At 44.8% G+C, this 17,260-nt stretch overlaps 1 protein-coding gene across 1 annotated transcript; it reads left to right on the top strand.

The window, feature by feature from the left end:
- Positions 1-3,294: 3,294 nt before the first annotated feature.
- LOC120028584 (PHD finger protein 12-like) lies at positions 3,295-16,801 on the top strand. The gene is made up of 13 exons (XM_038973786.1): positions 3,295-4,896; positions 5,429-5,610; positions 11,295-11,367; positions 11,535-12,145; positions 12,324-12,456; positions 12,845-13,006; positions 13,224-13,370; positions 13,645-14,479; positions 14,725-14,895; positions 15,006-15,101; positions 15,199-15,281; positions 15,428-15,566; positions 15,757-16,801. The coding sequence occupies exons 1-13, from the start codon at positions 4,831-4,833 to the stop codon at positions 16,173-16,175; spliced, it is 3,117 nt and encodes a 1,038-aa protein (XP_038829714.1). The 5' UTR covers positions 3,295-4,830; the 3' UTR covers positions 16,176-16,801.
- The last annotated feature ends 459 nt before the right edge of the window (positions 16,802-17,260 follow it).

The following is a 17,260-nucleotide window of genomic DNA, read 5'->3' as shown; positions in this document are numbered from 1 at the left end:
TAGTTAGACTATTATTCAAACATAAATTACCTAACATGTTCTGATATAAGTAGACATTTATAACACACAGCGATGGGGAATAAGTGGCGTAAATATATTCCGGACTGCTGGGGAAACTGTGACTTGCTGTATACTTGTGCCTCACACTTTTGTCTTGTCATGTAGTATCACCACCATCTACTGGTCACCAAAAATACTGCAACCAGGGAGGGGTTTAACTGGCATTTCCTTCTAAACAACTTCATTTTTTGAAAGATTGACAATGAGTCAGGTCTAGAAAACTTAGTGGACTCTGTTCGTAACAAATTATTGTTTTGGGAACAGAACCCTGTATAGAGATTAGATGTTTCCTGATCTGTGAGAAAAATAAGCAGAATGTTGTTGACCCAGTTTTATCTTGCTCCATCGTTTTCCTCTGCCCTGCCAGTGAACTTTCACTTCTAACCAAATATGGTAAGGAGAAGAAGCATCGATATAGATAGAACATTTGACAACAGAGCAGACACACTGGCACCCAGTCTACTAAAATGGGGGGACTGAACCAAAAAATGCTTATGGTAAGATATGCTGACAAATACTCCCCAAATAAGACAACATTATGTACAGTACTAGCTATCATCATTCAAATTCAGTCCAATTTTTTCGAGTAGCAACAATAACTTTGATAACATTTTATAATGTTGTATTGCAGCTGCCTTCTTGGGCAGGTTTCATTTGCAAAATAGACTCTGTTCTCAATTATGGTATTAAAGAAAGTCATTAGGCTACACAGCCATATTAACTGAGAACACATGTATTATCAATTCAAGAGAATAAGCCATTTAATTAGGCGACCGGTTCAGGAATGGGGTGTAATAAATTATCAGACTCAGAACATGACATCAAAACCAGGACAGTAATGTTAATGAACAGTAACACATACCAGTTCCATAATGTTAAAGAACAGTAACACATACCAGTCCTGTTTATTGTGTGTGTGTGTGTGTGTGTGTGTGTGTGTGTGTGTGTGCGTGCGTGCGTGTGTGGCCTATTAGTGGGAAAGCTGGGGTGTTTCTTTAGTTAAATAAGTTTATTGAAGTCTGGTTGACAGGGCAACTCGGAGGTCATGCTGGCTGTCCAGTTAGTTTTTGCTTTTAGGTTTCAGCATGGCCATAGCAGAGAAGCCACTTTCACACAGATAGGTAGTGCTGAAGGGTAGCATGATTCTGATTGCATGACAGGCGAGAGCAGGATACTCTCCCATTACGCTGCTCCAGAACTTTGGCAGTGTCATTTCCGGGAAGGGCATGCTCAGTCCGCGATCAAACGACAGCTCCACCAGAAGAGCCTATTCGATGCTTGGCAACGTGACGCTTCCTATCTCAACTCGAAAGGGTCCGGTATCCAGTCGTCTTGTCTCCTGTTCTCCTCTGGGAAAGAGTCGCAAAACTTTCCCAGCAGTTTGACAAGATGCTATTTAACGTTTTTTTTCAGTGCGTCGCTGTGCGCTTTGTTGATCAGATTCTGAATTTCGAAATCAGCATTGGGAAACATGTCAATCCTCCCGTTAGAAACATGATTTGCCCAAACGGTAAACTTAATCTTGAAGGCATCCACTTTGTTCCTCTGTTCAAATCGATTGTGCCCCCTCCCCTGTATATAGCCTCGTAATTGTTATGTACATTTCTAGTGTTACTTTTTGATTTATTGGATTTTTTAAACTTTAGTTTATTTAGTAAATGTTTTATTAACTATATTTCTTGAACTGCATTGTTGGTTAAGGGCTTGTAAGTAAGCATTTCACGGTAAGGTCTACACCTGTTGTATTCGGCGCATGTGACAAATAACATTTGATTTGGATATGGGGAGCGAGCACCAGCAGGAGATTTATCATGCAGAGGTCCGCTGGCTTTCCAGAGGTGACGTGTTGGGTCGCTTTTATGAGCTTCGAGTGGAGAGGTTTCAGCGTTTCTTTCGGAACACAAGTATTCTCTGCCCGAACATTTCGATTGTGAGGATTGGTTCGCGCAAATCGCCTATCTGGCGGATATTTTGATCATCTGAATTCTCTCAATGTGTCTCTGACAGCTAACCTACATGAGTTAAATGACAGCTAACTATCCACATGTGCAATGCCTGCAGAACACATCTGCATAGTTAGCTGTCAATCAAGCTAGCTGTCAGAAGAAGATCTGTATTATCTGATTGGACGTGTCACATTTAAAACTAAACAATGTTGCAGAATGACATTTTTATTGGATGTGTGTGTGTGTGTGTGTGTGTGTTTCGTGAAATCTGTAATTTCATTGGATTAGTGTGTGTGTGGGGGGCGAGAACATTATTGTATTGGTCAGTGAGGGAGTGCAGCGCGAAAACCCTCCGAGTCCGAACGTCGCTAGACATTTCACAACTGCGACCCTACTGCACGTGTAAAGTCACCAACAATAAGCGGTGGAGTGATATCCTTTCAAAATAAAAGTTTTGGTGCAGCAGTTGCTTTTCAAAATAATTTATACAAATCAAATTGTATTGGTCACATACACATGTTTAGCAGATGTTATTGCTGGTGTAGCGAAATGCTTGTGCAACAAGTAATATCTAACAATTTCTCAACAAATACCCAATACACACAAATCTAAGTAAAGGAATGGAATTAAGAATATATAAATATATGGATGAGCAATTTCAGAGCGGCATAGACTAAGATACAGTAGATAGTATAGAATACAGTATATACATATGAGATGAGTTATGCAAAATATGTACATTTTATTAAAGTGACTAGTGTTCCATTTATTAAAGTGGCCAATGATTTCAAATCTGTGTATGTAGTCAGCAGCCTCTCTGTGCTAGTGATGGCTATTTAACGAGGTAGAAGCTGTGTTTCAGTCTCCCGGTCCCAGCTTTGATGCACCTGTACTGACCTCACGAAAGAGAAACACACACACACACGCACACACACACACTGCGCCGATTACAACAGGTGTAGACCTTACCGTGAAATGCTTACTTCTGGATGATAGTGGGGTGAACAGTCAGTGGCTCAGGTGGTTGTTGTCCTTAATGATCTTTTTGGCCTTCCTGTGACATCGGGTGCTGTAGGTGTCCTGGAGGTTTGTCCCCGGTGATGTGTTGTGCAGACCGTACCACCCTCTGGAGAGCACTGCGGTTGTGGGCGGTACAGTTGCCGTACCAGGCCCAACAGGATGCTCTCAATTGTGCATCTGTAAAAGTTTGTGAGGGTTTGAGGTGACAAGCCAAGTTTCTTCAGCCTCCTGAGGTTGAAGAGGTGCTGTTGCGCCTTCTTCACCACACTGTCTGTGTGGGTGGACAATTTCAGTTTGTCAGTGATATGTACGCCGAGGAACTTCCACCTTCTCCACTGCTGTCCAGTCGATGTGGATACGGGGCTCCCTCTGTTGTTTCCTGAAGTCCACGATCATCTCCTTTGTTTTGTTGACGTTGAGTGAGAGGTTATTTTCCTGACACCACATGTCCTGTTGTTTTTTGATAAAGAGCAAATACCTACGCATTTTTAACAGAAAAGTTGATTTATTTTATTTTATCTATTGGTAGTTTGTTCAGTTTTTGGGGAATCCTGTTTCCGTCCTGCACAGTAGGATGCGGGATGCACATTACATTGTGTGATCGCCAATATACCATAGAATAAGAAAACTCTGATCTGATTGTCCATATAGATGGAGGGCATAGCGAAGGCTACATTGAAATGAGGGTAGTTTTGCTTGCAAGCTTCGTCGGTGGTCAGTCACAAATAGAGGGGAAGATAGCTCGTTAAAGTTGATCAAGACAGGCAAACTGGTGTAGTTGTCTAGCTGTTATTTGACAATTTACCAGCTCTAACTAATTATTCAAGTTAGCTAGCCAGCTGTCTTTGAGGGCTTCCCAAGCGCATGCATTTTTATTAGTTTGTGTCGTCGTCTCTAGTTACCACAGCCACAAAGTCTTAATTATAGCTAAACCCGCCTATTTTTACAATTTATCTACCTAAAATCTGCAACTTTAACCACACTGCTAAACTTTTGCCTAACCTTAAATTAAGACCATCAAGTACATTTTAGTTTTCATGAATTTTTACGATATACCCAATTTGGACTTTATGGCTTTGGTAACTAGTGACAACTGTTTATGTGCTGCGGCGGCCATGTTTTTCAACAATCGTGAAACGCGCATGCTCAAACGTAATTTCACTCGCAGTTGCGCCAACTCGGAGAGGATATTGCCGCTATCAGCATTGATGCATTTGATTTTTCATAACAAAAATACTTTTCTTGAGGACCCTGCACTCTTGGAAGAATAACAACAAAACGCATTTTGCAACCCTTGGTTGGAAATAACGCTTAATTTGCCATCATTTTACATGTGTATTCTGACTGTTGACAATGCAAAGTGGAAGCGAGCGGGTTTGCAGAATTTTCAAGCGTCTTCTCTTAGCTAGGAGCAGAAACAAGAACCATGGCTAGGCCTCACAAATATATTCACAGTTGTTCACCAACCTGACAACAAGACAGTTCAGAATAGGCTCAAAGTTAAGGTTTGTGAGAAACTCATAACATTCGTGATATTCTTGCCGTTAGTTAGCAAGCGAACATTGCTTGATGGCTGGCGTGGCAAACTAACGTTATAGTAGCTAGCTAAGTTACCGAGGGTACAAGACAGTTGGCTAAATAGGTACTTTGGCTATCAGTCTAGTGTGTGCCTATATCTTATTCAGATACAGCAGCTAGTGTGGGGGTCGACAGCCACACTGGGCGTGGAACGAAACTAGCTAGCTAAGCTGGTTCCATAGCATAGGATTCTTTGCAAGAAGTCGTCGACTGCTTTGCTGGGTGAATGTGGGACAAAATGGAGACGCCAACGATTGTGTACGACTTGGATACCTCTGGGGGCTTAATGGAGGTGAGGCATGTCACCACAACGTTACTAATTTCAGTTAGAATGCAACCTTTTAAGTTTGTTAGCTATCTAACTAGCGAGCCAAATGGACATGGTTAGCTAGATAGCAAGATGGAAGCAAATAGCTATATTTTGAGGCTGTAATTCTGTCCTAACGCCGTTGGCTAGGATGAAGTTGAAGACAAAACACCTATCTTTGCAATGTGTAACTAGCTAGTTTATGGGAAACGTGCTATTACTCGAACTATAGCTTAACTACAGTAAAATGTAAAACTATTTAGTTGTCAGCTGTTTTGATCACTGCTGCAGACTCAAACGTTACAGTAAATACCCTAGCTTCCATCAGTAGGCGATTTATAGTTTACTGACTGACCTAACTAGCTATTATCAACAATTATGTTACTGACATGATACTGAATCATACACAACTTTATTTGTTTGATGTGCTAGCAACAAGGTCAATAAACCTAAATGGGCAGTGAAGGTAGTTCAATTTGGCGATCCAGATTTCTCATACGTGTTCAACTTGTTACAGCAAATTCAAACACTGCTCGCACCCCCCAAGTCAGAGGATGGCGAAAAGAGGAATCCGAGGAGTGAAAGGGACGTTCGGAGAAAGAGCAGGGCCACCAACCACGACACCTGTGATAGTTGTCATGAGGGAGGGGACCTTCTGTGTTGTGACCATTGTCCTGCAGCCTTCCATCTACAATGCTGGTATGTGTGAAAATGATACTTGTATCCCACTAGCTTGGTAAGGATCGTGCATGGTTTGCTGGATTCAGAATGACTCTGCGGCTGTCCTGTTTAGACAATCCAGCTTCTTGAAGAACCGTGCGGTTGTGCAAAATTCCACACATGAGATGTGTTAAGTTAAATGGGGGGGGGGGGGGGGGTTGCTTTTCAACCATGCTACGAAGATGATTGTGACACAGGAACCAGGACTTGGTTAAAATTAGCCGCTAAATGGTTGCAGCCAGCCCCCGCTTAGGTCTGCTTGGCTCCAGGCGTCGTCTCTCACCAGCTCTGACTGAGAGAACGCTGGCTGAAAATGGAGTCGAGGCTGCTCTTCGAGCGTGTGCCTATGTTTACAATATGGCGACCTAAAAAGAAAAACGTTTTATTCCAGCGCCATTTTACCGACGTTTCGCTTGACATTTAACACGAATATAATTATGATATTACAGCTGATCTAACGTGCTTATAACTCGATTTGAGATGAGCATATTATGTGCATTTCGGGGACATCGATTTAGACATTTCCAACACACAGTTGTGCAAGATCTGGATATGTGTCATGTTGGTTGGTAGCTACAGTTTTTATCATATGAGCCAATAGTGCAGGTTTTGGTTGTGAGCTAGGCTACAGTACAAGGCTTTCCACATAGAAGACTGAGTATAATCTGTCTTTGCAAATAGAACATTTGCATATCCCCTTGGGTGGTCATTGACTGTAAAATGTGACGTTGCTGGTAAATTTAGCTATGTGATTTTAATTTCAGTTCCATCAGACAATCACATTGACAACTTCCAATGCAGTAGCTGTATATCTTCTAGATTAGAAACAACAGAAAGCATTCCAACAATTCATTGTGGTGTCTGGCTGTATAAACGGTGTAGTAGAATAGAATCATAGAATAGAGTTTATGAGCATCACAGCTAGGTGTTGTTCGTAGACCACCTAAAGCGAGACCAATTCAAGACCATGATTGTAGTTGTGTGAAATCGCCATGATAAGTTAAAAATGTTCTGTGTTCATATTTCAAGAACATGTTCTTTAGACATTCGGAATGATGAGATTAAATGCATGCTTATGGCAAATAGAGAGCCACTCTACATATTACCAGTAACCCAAGTCTATAATAGATAAAATATACAAAATATGTTACAACTTCCCTGGTCTCCCCTTACTAACAGTGAGCATGAAACTTTCAAACAATTTCCCATTTTTCAATGAATGTAAAGGACACTAATATTACCAGTAAAGTAGGAAGCCCAGGTTTCAATAGGCCATAAGAGATGAATGTGTCAAGAAAGGAGTGTGGATATTTGCGTTGACCGAATGGGAGCTGTCTCTGGAAGCGTTTGAGTCTTCATTGACCGAGCAAAACATTTTCTGACACTAGTCTTGAGTACAACAACATTGTTGTTGGGCATGTTAGTAAGTGCTTGATTTCCCTGTGTTGGTGATTTAAAAGAAAGTAAAAACTGTTTTCAATATTGACTCCTGTTTTGGCAAGTGGGCACGCCAGGCAGTGTCACATTAATCCCACTAGATGGAGACAGGCATTTAGAAAATAAGCTGTTCTAACAGTAAACACTCAAGCATTAAAGTAAGGTTTGGCGTTAGGTATTAAAAGGTGTATTTTGATGTGCTATGTTGTGGTATTTCAAAACATAGACCTGTTCCAGCACAGGTCAATTACATCATCACAATACAGTACTCTCTGAATTGATCTCTATTTTGAACTGATATGCAGACAGGACACTTCATTTGTAAATTACCGCAATAAGAAACAATATTGTTGCTTTGATCACATCAGAAGATATCCTCCTCACAATCTCCAAAACACAACAGCCACAACAGCCATTTGTTTGGATGTCGTAAAGGACCATTCGCCGAAACTGAAGAGATATAGCTGGCTAACAACCACCTCTTCCACGTGGAAAAAAACGATGGACAGAAACCTGCTAGCTATCTGGGATTTTCTACAAGGAATCTGCCTCCCCAAAAAAAGCTTCTCCCAAGTGGGTGTGACACCTACTTCCTTTGCCTGCTGCACTGCTGCTTGGATTCCACCTGGCAATCTGTTCACTGTCTGCCCTGGCCTGTCGTCCCCCCCTTCTCACGAGCTTTCGCTCGCCTCCAGCACACACGCACTGTTGGGGTGAGTGACTCTGAACTTACAATGGCTAGCCCCAAGTTGTTCGATTATTTTATTGTGCTTTATGCTCTTTGCCTCATGAGTCCTGGAGGCTTTCTTGACTGTGAACGTGCTTGTTTACCCGACTGTGGGACAGACTGTTTGTTCCCACACTCGGGACTCTGACGCTATTGGTTACACAGACTCTTGGCCTCCCATCCTATTCTAACCACCTCTCTCCGGGTTTGTATTCACATTGCCTGATGAAATTACTGTACAATATGATCTTGTTGCCATCTAATGCACATTCAAATGTCATTAATCAACACTGCAGAGCTCTCCCTGTCCTCTGCTGTGCCCTGATTTGTATTACTGTTGATGATATCTAGAAATGTACATGTACACCCTGGCCCATGTACTGTTGCTAGAGCACAAGTCAGATTTGGGGCTATCTGCTTCACTGATTTAGCTTATTACCTAAAATCGAACCTTTCTGGTTATAACCTTTTTCGGCAAGACCGATATTCCAACGGTGGTGGAGTGGCAATCTTTACCAAGGAACACCTTCAGTGCTCGGTTGTCTCCACCAAGTCTGTCCCCAAACAATTTGATTAGCTGGTTTTAAGCATTTAACTTTCAAATAGCTCTTTGTTGACTGTTGCTGGGTGTTATCGTCCTCCATCAGCACCGGCCTGTACCCTAAATGCCCTAAGCTCTCTCCTGGCCCCTTACACTAAGTCTGAATTTGTACTGCTAGGTGACCTAAACTGGGACATGCTTAAACCACCTGACCAAATCCTAAAGCAATGGGACTCCCTAAATCTTTCTCAGATTATTACCAATCCCACAAGGTATGACTCCAAACACCCAGAAAAGGTTACTCTCTACTTGATTTTGTCCTCACAAATAAACCTGATAGGTAACAGTCTGGTGTTTTCTGTGATGACCTTAGTGATCACTGTTTTACAGCCCGTGTTCGTAATGGCTGCTCAGTAAAACGACCTGTACTGATTTTGTCATATACTTGCTAAAATACTTTAATGAGCAAGCCTTCCTTCATGACCTGGCCTCTGTAAGTTGGTATAAGATGCTTGGACCTTCTTTTTTGATATTTTCAGTGTTATTGTTAGGAAACACTCACAAAAAAGAAAATGAGAATGAAAAACCGGTTCAGCCCCTGGTTTGTCCGTGATCTTGCAGAGTTACTCCACCTCAAGAATTGCGTTTGGCGAAGGGCTCGGCACACACATACTCAGGCTGACTGGCTCTCGTTCAGGCAAATGAGAAATAAGTGCACTCAGGCTATTCGGAAGGCCAAAGTTAGTTACTTTAAGAAGCAGTTCTCTCTCTGAGTCTAACCCCAAGAAGTTTTGGAAAATAGTTAAAGACCTGGAGAATAAACCCTCCTCACAGCTGCCCATGTCCCTTAATGTTGATGATGGGGTTGTTACTGACAAGAATCACATGGCTGAGCTCTTTAGTCACCACTTCATTAAGTCAGGATTCCTATTTGACTCAGCCATGCCTCCTTGCCCGTCCAACATTCCCCCGATGCTCCTCCCTCTGTTCCCCCTGCCCGGCTACAACATTTCTCCTTGCAGGCGGTCACTGAATCCGAGGTGCTAAAGGAGCTCCTTAAACTTGACCCCAAAAAACCATCTGGGTCAGATGGTTTAGACCCTTTCTTCTTTAGGGTTGCTTCCCCTATCACCGCCAAGCTGATCTCTGACCTTTTTAACCTGTCTCTCCTCTCTGGGGAAGTTCCTATTGCTTGGAAGGCAGCCACGGTGCGTCCTTTATTTAAAGTTAGCTGACCCTAACTGTTATTGTCCAATTTCTATGTTGCCCTGTTTATTAAAAGTGTTGGAATAACTTGTCAATGATCAACTGACTAGCTTTCTTGATGTCTATAGTATTATCTCTGGTATGCAATCTGATTTCCACTCAGGTTATGGATTTGTTACTGCAACCTTAAAGGTCCTCTGATGTCACCATTGCCCTTGATTCTAAGGAATGTTGTGCTGCTGTTTTAATTGACTTGGCCAAAGCTTTTGATACGGTAGACCTTTCCATTCTTGTGGGCCGGCTAAGGGGTGTTGGTGTTTCTGAGGGGTCTTTGGCATGGTTTGCTAACTATCTCTCTCAAAGAGTGCAGTGTATAAAGTCAGAAAATCAGCTGTCTCAGCCACTGCCTGTCACCAAGGGAGTACCCCATGGCCTGATCCTAGGCCCCACGCTCTTCTCAATATACATCAACAACATAGCTCAGGCAGTAGGAAGCTCTCTCATCCATTTTTATGCAGTTGATAGTCTTATACTCAGCTGGCCCCTCCCCAGATTTTGTGTTAAATGCTCTACAACAAAGCTTTCTTTGTGTACAACAAGTGTTCTCTGCCCGTAACTATGTTCTGAACACCTCCAAAACAAAGGCTGTGTGGTTTGGTAAGAAGACTGCCCCTCTCCCCACTGGTGTGATTGCTACCTCTGAGGGTTTAGAGCTTGAGGTAGTCACCTCATACAAGTACTTGGGAGTATGGCTAGACGGTATACTGGACTTGGTTTCCTCTATTGTAATCGCTCCTCTTTCACCGACGCTGCCAAATGAACCCTGAGTCAGATGACCATCCTACCCATGCTAGATTACTAAGATGTATAAATTACGGCAGGTAAGGGTGATCTCGAGCGGCTAGATGTTCTTTGCCATCAGAATTGCCACCAATGCTCCTTATAGGACACATCAGTACACTCTATACTCCTCTGTAAACGGCTCATCTCTGTATACCCATCGCAAGACCCACTGGTTGATGCTTATACCCACTGGTTGATGCTTATTTATAAAACCCTCTTAGGGCTCACTCCCACCTATCTGAGATATCTACTGCAGCCCCAATCCTCCACATACAACACCCGTTCTGCCAGTCACGTTCTGTTAAAGGTCCCCAAAGCGCGCACATCCCTGGGTCACTCGTCTTTTCAGTTCGCTGCAGCTAGCGACTGGAACGAGCTGCAACAAACACTCAAACTGGACCGTTTTAACTCAATCTCTTCATTCAAAGACTCAATCATGGACACTGACAGTTGTGGCTGCTTTGCGTGATGTATTGTTGTCCCTACCTTCTTTCCCCAATAATGTTTGTGCCATGTTTTGTGCTGCTGCCATGTTGTGCTGCTACTATGCTATGTTTTAGGTCTTTCTTTATGTAGTGGTGTCGTGATGTGTGATTTGTCCTATATTAAAATTGTATTTTTAATCCCAGCCCCTTTCCTTGCAGCAGGCATTTTGCTTTTTGGTAGGTTGTCATTGTAAATTAGAATTTGTTCTAAATTGACTTGCCTGGTTAAATAAAAAAACACTCCCCTATACCCTGATTTATAGCCTATGCCTCAAAATTGAATAGATGCTCTGACCCATGGTAAGTTGTTTGGCATTAGCCCTTATACATTTTACATAGCAATTGATCCACGTTGGACCTATGAATAATATGACAAGCAGGAAAGTCCTTTTTTTTTATGGCAATTTTTTTGTGGTTCCTACAGTAACCCACCATTGAGTGAAGAAATGCTGCCTCCTGGTGACTGGATGTGTCATCGCTGCAACGTCCGGAGAAAGGTGAGGTTTCAACAATACATGATACTCACAACAGAGATGTTATGCTTCAGATGTGTTAGCCTGTTAACACCCATTTTCAATGTATCAATTCGAGTCAAAGTATTGCAACAACCCTAGTGGTGGTGAATACTGTCTGATCCTAGCTGGTCTCTGACTGTCATCCCCAGAAGCGGGAGCAGAAGGCTGAGCCGACAAATGGCCTGCTGGAGAGGGAGAGGCCCCTCTCCAAGCGCTCCTCCCCCCCAGCAGCTGAACTGGAGCGGGGCACCACCACCATTACTACCACTATGTTGCGCCTGGACAGGCTGCCCCCCGGGGTCGGAGCAGCAGGACCAGGCCTGCGGGTGGCTGCTGTACGTCTGGAGCGCCTTGAGCGGCGGGCCAGCAGCCGACCGGGCACGCCCACATCCAACGCCTCATCCACGGACATGGCCACCCCCTCGGAGGAGCAGAACGAGGCTGACGCGGAGATGGCCAAGGCAGAGGAGGTGGTGGTGGAGGCCCAGGGCTCGGAACCTGAGCGAGCCACCACCACCCATACCCCCACACCACGGCTCCTCAAGAGGCCCTTTCAGCTGCTCATTGCCGCTGCCATGGAGAGGAACCCCTCGCAGTTCCAGCTGCCCAACGAGCTCACCTGCACCACAGCACTGCCAGGCAGCACTAAACAGAGGAGGAAAGAGGAGCTGATCATGAAGACTTTCAGGAGGCCACAGCATGAGATGGACCCCAATGGCCTCGTTCCTCTGCCAGTCAGGGTGTGCTTCTCCTGCACCAGGTATGATTAGTCAATCAAACCCAGTTATATCAACACAGATTATTCAAATACAATCTGTATTCAGGGAATCCAAATGGACTCCACCACTTATATTTTCTGAGTTTGTCTATATGTCTGCGTGCAGTAGTTGGTTGGCTGATTTTGCTAATCCAAGTTTACTCTCTTCTCTATCCTATAGGAACTGCAGAATGGCCCCCCTGGTTCAGTGTGATTATTGCCCCCTGCTCTTCCACATGGACTGCCTGGACCCCCCACTCACTGCCATGCCCACAGGCAGGTGGATGTGCCCCAACCATATGGAGCACTTGGTGGTAAGTGGTGTAGCCAACCCCCCGGTGTCATCTGGTGGCCAAGCATCCTCATGCATGGAATTGGGGTTCAGTATTTTGGCATGCTTAAAAACAATACGGATATGGTGATTTTTAGACAGGAATGGCTCTGTTTTCGCTGTACAGGGAAAAGGGTTTGTAGTTGTGTTTGGGTGATATCAAGCATCACCAATATGCAATAATATTGTGATATCTCTCAACCCTAGTATGTAGAAGTTATTCCGTTACTGATGTGACCTGTTCTCCAGCTGAGCTTTAGGGTCTGTAGACGTGTTACAAGTGCATAGTGTCTGGCTAAGGTTTGATTTGGGGTTGATTCAGGAGTAGACGTCGCTCTGTTCCTGACATGGCCTCCTGTCCTGTTCTCCAGCTGAACCGGCGGAGCCTGTCCCTTACCAGCCGTTGCAAGCTCTTAGACCAGTTCCAGGACAGAATATCCCAGCATGCAGTCAAGGTGGACTTCCTGCGATGGGTCCACCGACAGAACCCGCCTGTCCTCAGCGGTGTCCACCACAAGACGAAGGCGCTCAAGGTAGCTTACGCCCACTGAGTCTGTAAAAGCCATATAATGTTATGAAATCCGTTTTTGCTTTTCACTTTGAAATACTGTAGTGGTGATAAACAGATTTTCAACAAATGTATTGATTTGTCAACTAATCTGCATTAAGAATGAATGTGAAGAACCACAATGGGACTTCACTGCTCCTGTAAATAATATTGTGTGTGGGGGTGTTTGTTTGCCCCTCCAGGTACCCGACGCTATTAAGTCCCAGTACAAGAACCCCCCGGCCATGTTGGCTCCTGCAGCGGTGCGTAACGGGGAGCTGATCTGTAATGGCATCCCAAACCAGGACTGCTCCCCTCAGCATTTTACCAGCCAAGCGGAGCAACAGGAGGTAGGCATGACAGACACACAGCACAAACTCACCCACTAGTATCTGCCTACTACACTGGGATTCAGTGGTTCCTTTGGGCTGTGCCTGAGACGGCACTAAAGCACTTGATAAACAAATCACTGGACTCTGGCCCAGCTAGATGACATGGGTCCAGACATGCTAGGAATTAACTGCCAATTATTGAATGTGTAATAACTGTAAATTGATGTTTATTTGGAGTTGCTGGATGGGTGAAGGTGCTTATTTTCACTGAAATGTTTTTTTCTTCGTTCAGTGGCTTAGAGACGTCATGGCGCTCCAGTGCAGCATCATGCGACATTTATCGGGCAAGCAGAAGTCCTCGTCAGACTGGGACTCTGAACAGGCAGACGTTAAGCCCTGTGTGGCTCTAGAGGAGAACAGCACTCTGCCCCTTGCAGAAAGGACAGCTTATGCCCTGCCTGCCCCCTGCTCTAAGCCCTGCAATACATCTGATGGCTCCCAGGGGGCCCCTGTACTGAAGGAACTCTCGCAGGGCCAGGAGAGCTGCTGCTGCACGGTGAGGCCCTGTCTGAAGTGCAGGAAACCCAACGGACCCCTGATGGAACAGCCTGTACAAGCCAACGGGACGTTAGCGTGTGACGCTGCCTCAGGTGCCTGCAGACAGACAGAGCTCCAGCTGCACATACTCACCCCCCAAGCCTCACTCCCAATCCCTGCTCTGGGGCTGCCCAATCACCTGAGAAGAGGGGTTGTGGTTAAAACGGAGAGGGGCAGCCCCCTGGAGTCTTGCACCCAGAGAGGTTGTTCCCCATCGAAGTGTGCAGCTACAGGGCAGGATGTCAAGAGTCAGGCTTACGGGACTCCTCCAGGCAAGGCAGGGGCTCAGGCCACCCCTCTGAGCTGCTGCAAGGAGCTGAAGCTCGGCCCCAGCCCCAACCTGGGTATCCATGTCTTTACCCCACCCAGAGCCGTTAAAGACTCCAGCACAGCAAGCGAGCCCACCACCACACCTCCCTGTTTCTCCCTAGGGCCTGATCTAAAGGGCAGCTCCATGTTCCCTAGCTCCCTCTCCTCCTCCATAGCAGACCTGTCTGGTGGCATGAAGGCCATGATGGAAGGGGATGGGGGTATGTAGATACCTCAACACCGTTCTACTTGTACCACTGTTTATAATTAGGCCTAGGTGATGAGCACCTCTTGCTGTCTAGTTTAAAAACATATACTTTATTCAACAACACAAAAGTTAAAACAGTGCATTAATGTATTTGCCATGCTGATTAATGGCCTGTAATGCTGCTTACAGATGGCTGTGATACAGGATTGCTTCAAGCGAAGTCTATGATGATGTTGAAACATGTTATTGTTCATACAGAGATGGAGCTGAGTAACCTGGATGAGGAGTTGGTCAAACTCCTGGCCTGGCAGAGGATACAGCAGCTGTTTCCCCCCAAAGTGCCCCCAACCCCCCAAGGCAGCGGTCTAACCGCTCCTCCCACCACCACCGTCGCCCTTAAACCTCAGTCTCCCGCGCCACGCACAGAGGGTAAGACCCCGCCCCACGTCTGGCAGTTTCATTTTAGGGTCATAGGAATGTTACACAATAAAATGTGTCATTCCTCCAAAGTAATCCTCCAAAATCTGTCCCGATCACAGAAGAACAGAAGGTGCAGGCGAGAGCAACGTTCTATCCACTCATGGGGAAGGGAGGAGCCATTAACATGTCTTATAGGACCCTGTACATAGGAGCTGGTAAGGACCGCCCATGCTGTATTATGAAATACTGTGATCTTTACGCAACATGGAACAAAGTCTCATCAGTCTTTCTCTCTCTGACAACCCACTGTAGGTGCTGACATGGATGTGTGCCTTACAAACTATGGTCATTGTAATTATGTATCTGGAAAACACGCCTGCATCTTTTACGACGGGGTAGGTTGTCTAGCCTGTTTGAAACACTGATAGATTGCCGAACAAAGTATTTTACGCCTTGCTATGAGCTGAGCAGTGAGCAATATTTGAAAGAAAAGTAGCACTACAGACAACATGACTGATGGTTATCTTGTACCTGTGTGTAGAACACCAAGCACTACGAGCTGCTCAACTACAGTGAGCATGGGACCACGGTGGACAATGTACTCTACTCCTGTGACTTCTCTGAGAAGGCATCCCCCAGCCCGGTTAGTGGCCTGGTCTCCAAAGTGCAGGGCATTGTCCGTAAGTAACACACACATCTCAGCATATATACACACACACTTACCAATTTTGCTGAGTTTGAAACGCCCTATCTCCTGTGTGCAACATGTGGTTGGTTGTTTTGCCCCATCACCTTAAACCTGTAGAGATGGGGTTTGGCCAGTGCTGTGTGTCTGTAGGAGACTTGAGTGACGGTGCCCTCTTTCTTCAGGCCATTGTAAGATGAGAGAGCAGGAGGGGGCTGAGGCAGTACCCGGCCCCAGGACTGGCCTGATTCCATCAGGGGGAGTGATGAGTTGCCAGCCCCAGGGAGGACCCAGGCTCTCCTGCAACTGTAAGGCCAGCAGTTCCAGCCTGATTGGTGGCAGCGGGGCCGGCTGGGAGGGCACAGCTCTGCTCCACCACGGCAGCTACATCAAACTGGGCTGCATGCAGTTTGTCTTCAGCATTGTTGAGTTCACCAGCAAGCAGCCCAAAGAAGAGGGAGCCACTGGCACCGCCAATACCACCCCTGCCAATACCACCCCCAGCCAAGAGGAGGCAGACAAACAGACTATCAAGCTCCACCAAGTGCACCACGGTTCCATAGCCCAAACTCTCTCTCTTTCACCTCTTTGCAGTCAAACCTAAGGGAACCCTACAGAGCTGGTTGTTACGCAGGGAAAATATATATTTTGTTTATACTTTCGCATTAAATTCAATCTCAAATCTGTTATTTAGATGTCAATTCCTCTCGAAGATCATTGGACTTCAAATATTTCACTCATTTTTGCCAGTCTAGTTATACATGTTTTGTAACATTTTTTTATTTTTCAGCCAGCTCATGTAGCCCAAACATTTAATTTTGTGATATTGAAATTGTAGTACTCATACATTTTTGTTGATGTGGCTAAGTTAGCACCACAGGTAGCAAGCTATACATTCATGCTCCCTAACATGCTTATACACACATTTGTATGTACAGTGTATTAATGTCAATATGATTGGTGCTTTTCAATTGGATATCCTGCACATAAACCATTGTGCAATTTTTTTTTAAGCATACAGTACTTCCCATTGACTCTTTCTTTTGATATTTGGTAGGGTTGCAGAAAAGTTTGTTGAAACCCGAGTCCTGTGTGCTCCATGCTGAAATCCATGGTGTAAATAGTGTCGAAACGTTTCAGCTCTCGTTTTAACACTGTAAATAAGTGTTGTTTGTCGGTTTCTGTCTGTCTGGTAAATACAGAACGATTTTTTAAGAACAAACTTAAAAATGCTTCGTGCTGCATTTTTGATAACTTCGAGACATGGGTTCAACAGTCTAAAATGCTATTCAGTAATACATCTTGAGTGAACTTTCCAGTAGGTGGTGGCCATGTACAGCTAGCTCTGGCAAAGAGGAGTTGCAATTTACACTATATATACAAAAGTATGTGGACACCCCTTCAAATTAGTGGACTTGGCTATTTCAGCCACACCCATTGCTGACAGGTGTATAAATTGAGCACACAGCCATGCAATCTTCATAGATAAACATTGGCAGTAGAATGGCCTTACTGAAGAGCTCAACTGACTTTCAACGTGGCACCGACATAGGATCCACCTTTCCAACAAGTCAGTTCGTCAAATTTCTGCCCTGCTATAGCTGCCCCGGTCAACTAAGTGCTGATATTGTGAAATGGAAACGTCTAGGAGCAACAATGGCTCAGCCGCGAAGTGTTAGCCCCCACAAG

The sequence above is a fragment of the Salvelinus namaycush genome, chromosome 34 (genome assembly GCF_016432855.1).
Source record: "Salvelinus namaycush isolate Seneca chromosome 34, SaNama_1.0, whole genome shotgun sequence".
NCBI lineage: Eukaryota > Metazoa > Chordata > Actinopteri > Salmoniformes > Salmonidae > Salvelinus > Salvelinus namaycush.
This window is presented reverse-complemented; position numbering and strand designations above follow the sequence as displayed.

Coding starts and splice junctions, on each gene's coding strand:
- LOC120028584 (XM_038973786.1), top strand. CDS start 4,831: ATGTGGGACAAAATGGAGACGCCAACGATTGTGTACGACTTGGATACC. Junction 5,611..11,294: donor GCCTTCCATCTACAATGCTG/GTATGTGTGAAA, acceptor TGGTTCCTACAG/TAACCCACCATTGAGTGAAG. Junction 13,007..13,223: donor ACAAGACGAAGGCGCTCAAG/GTAGCTTACGCC, acceptor TTGCCCCTCCAG/GTACCCGACGCTATTAAGTC.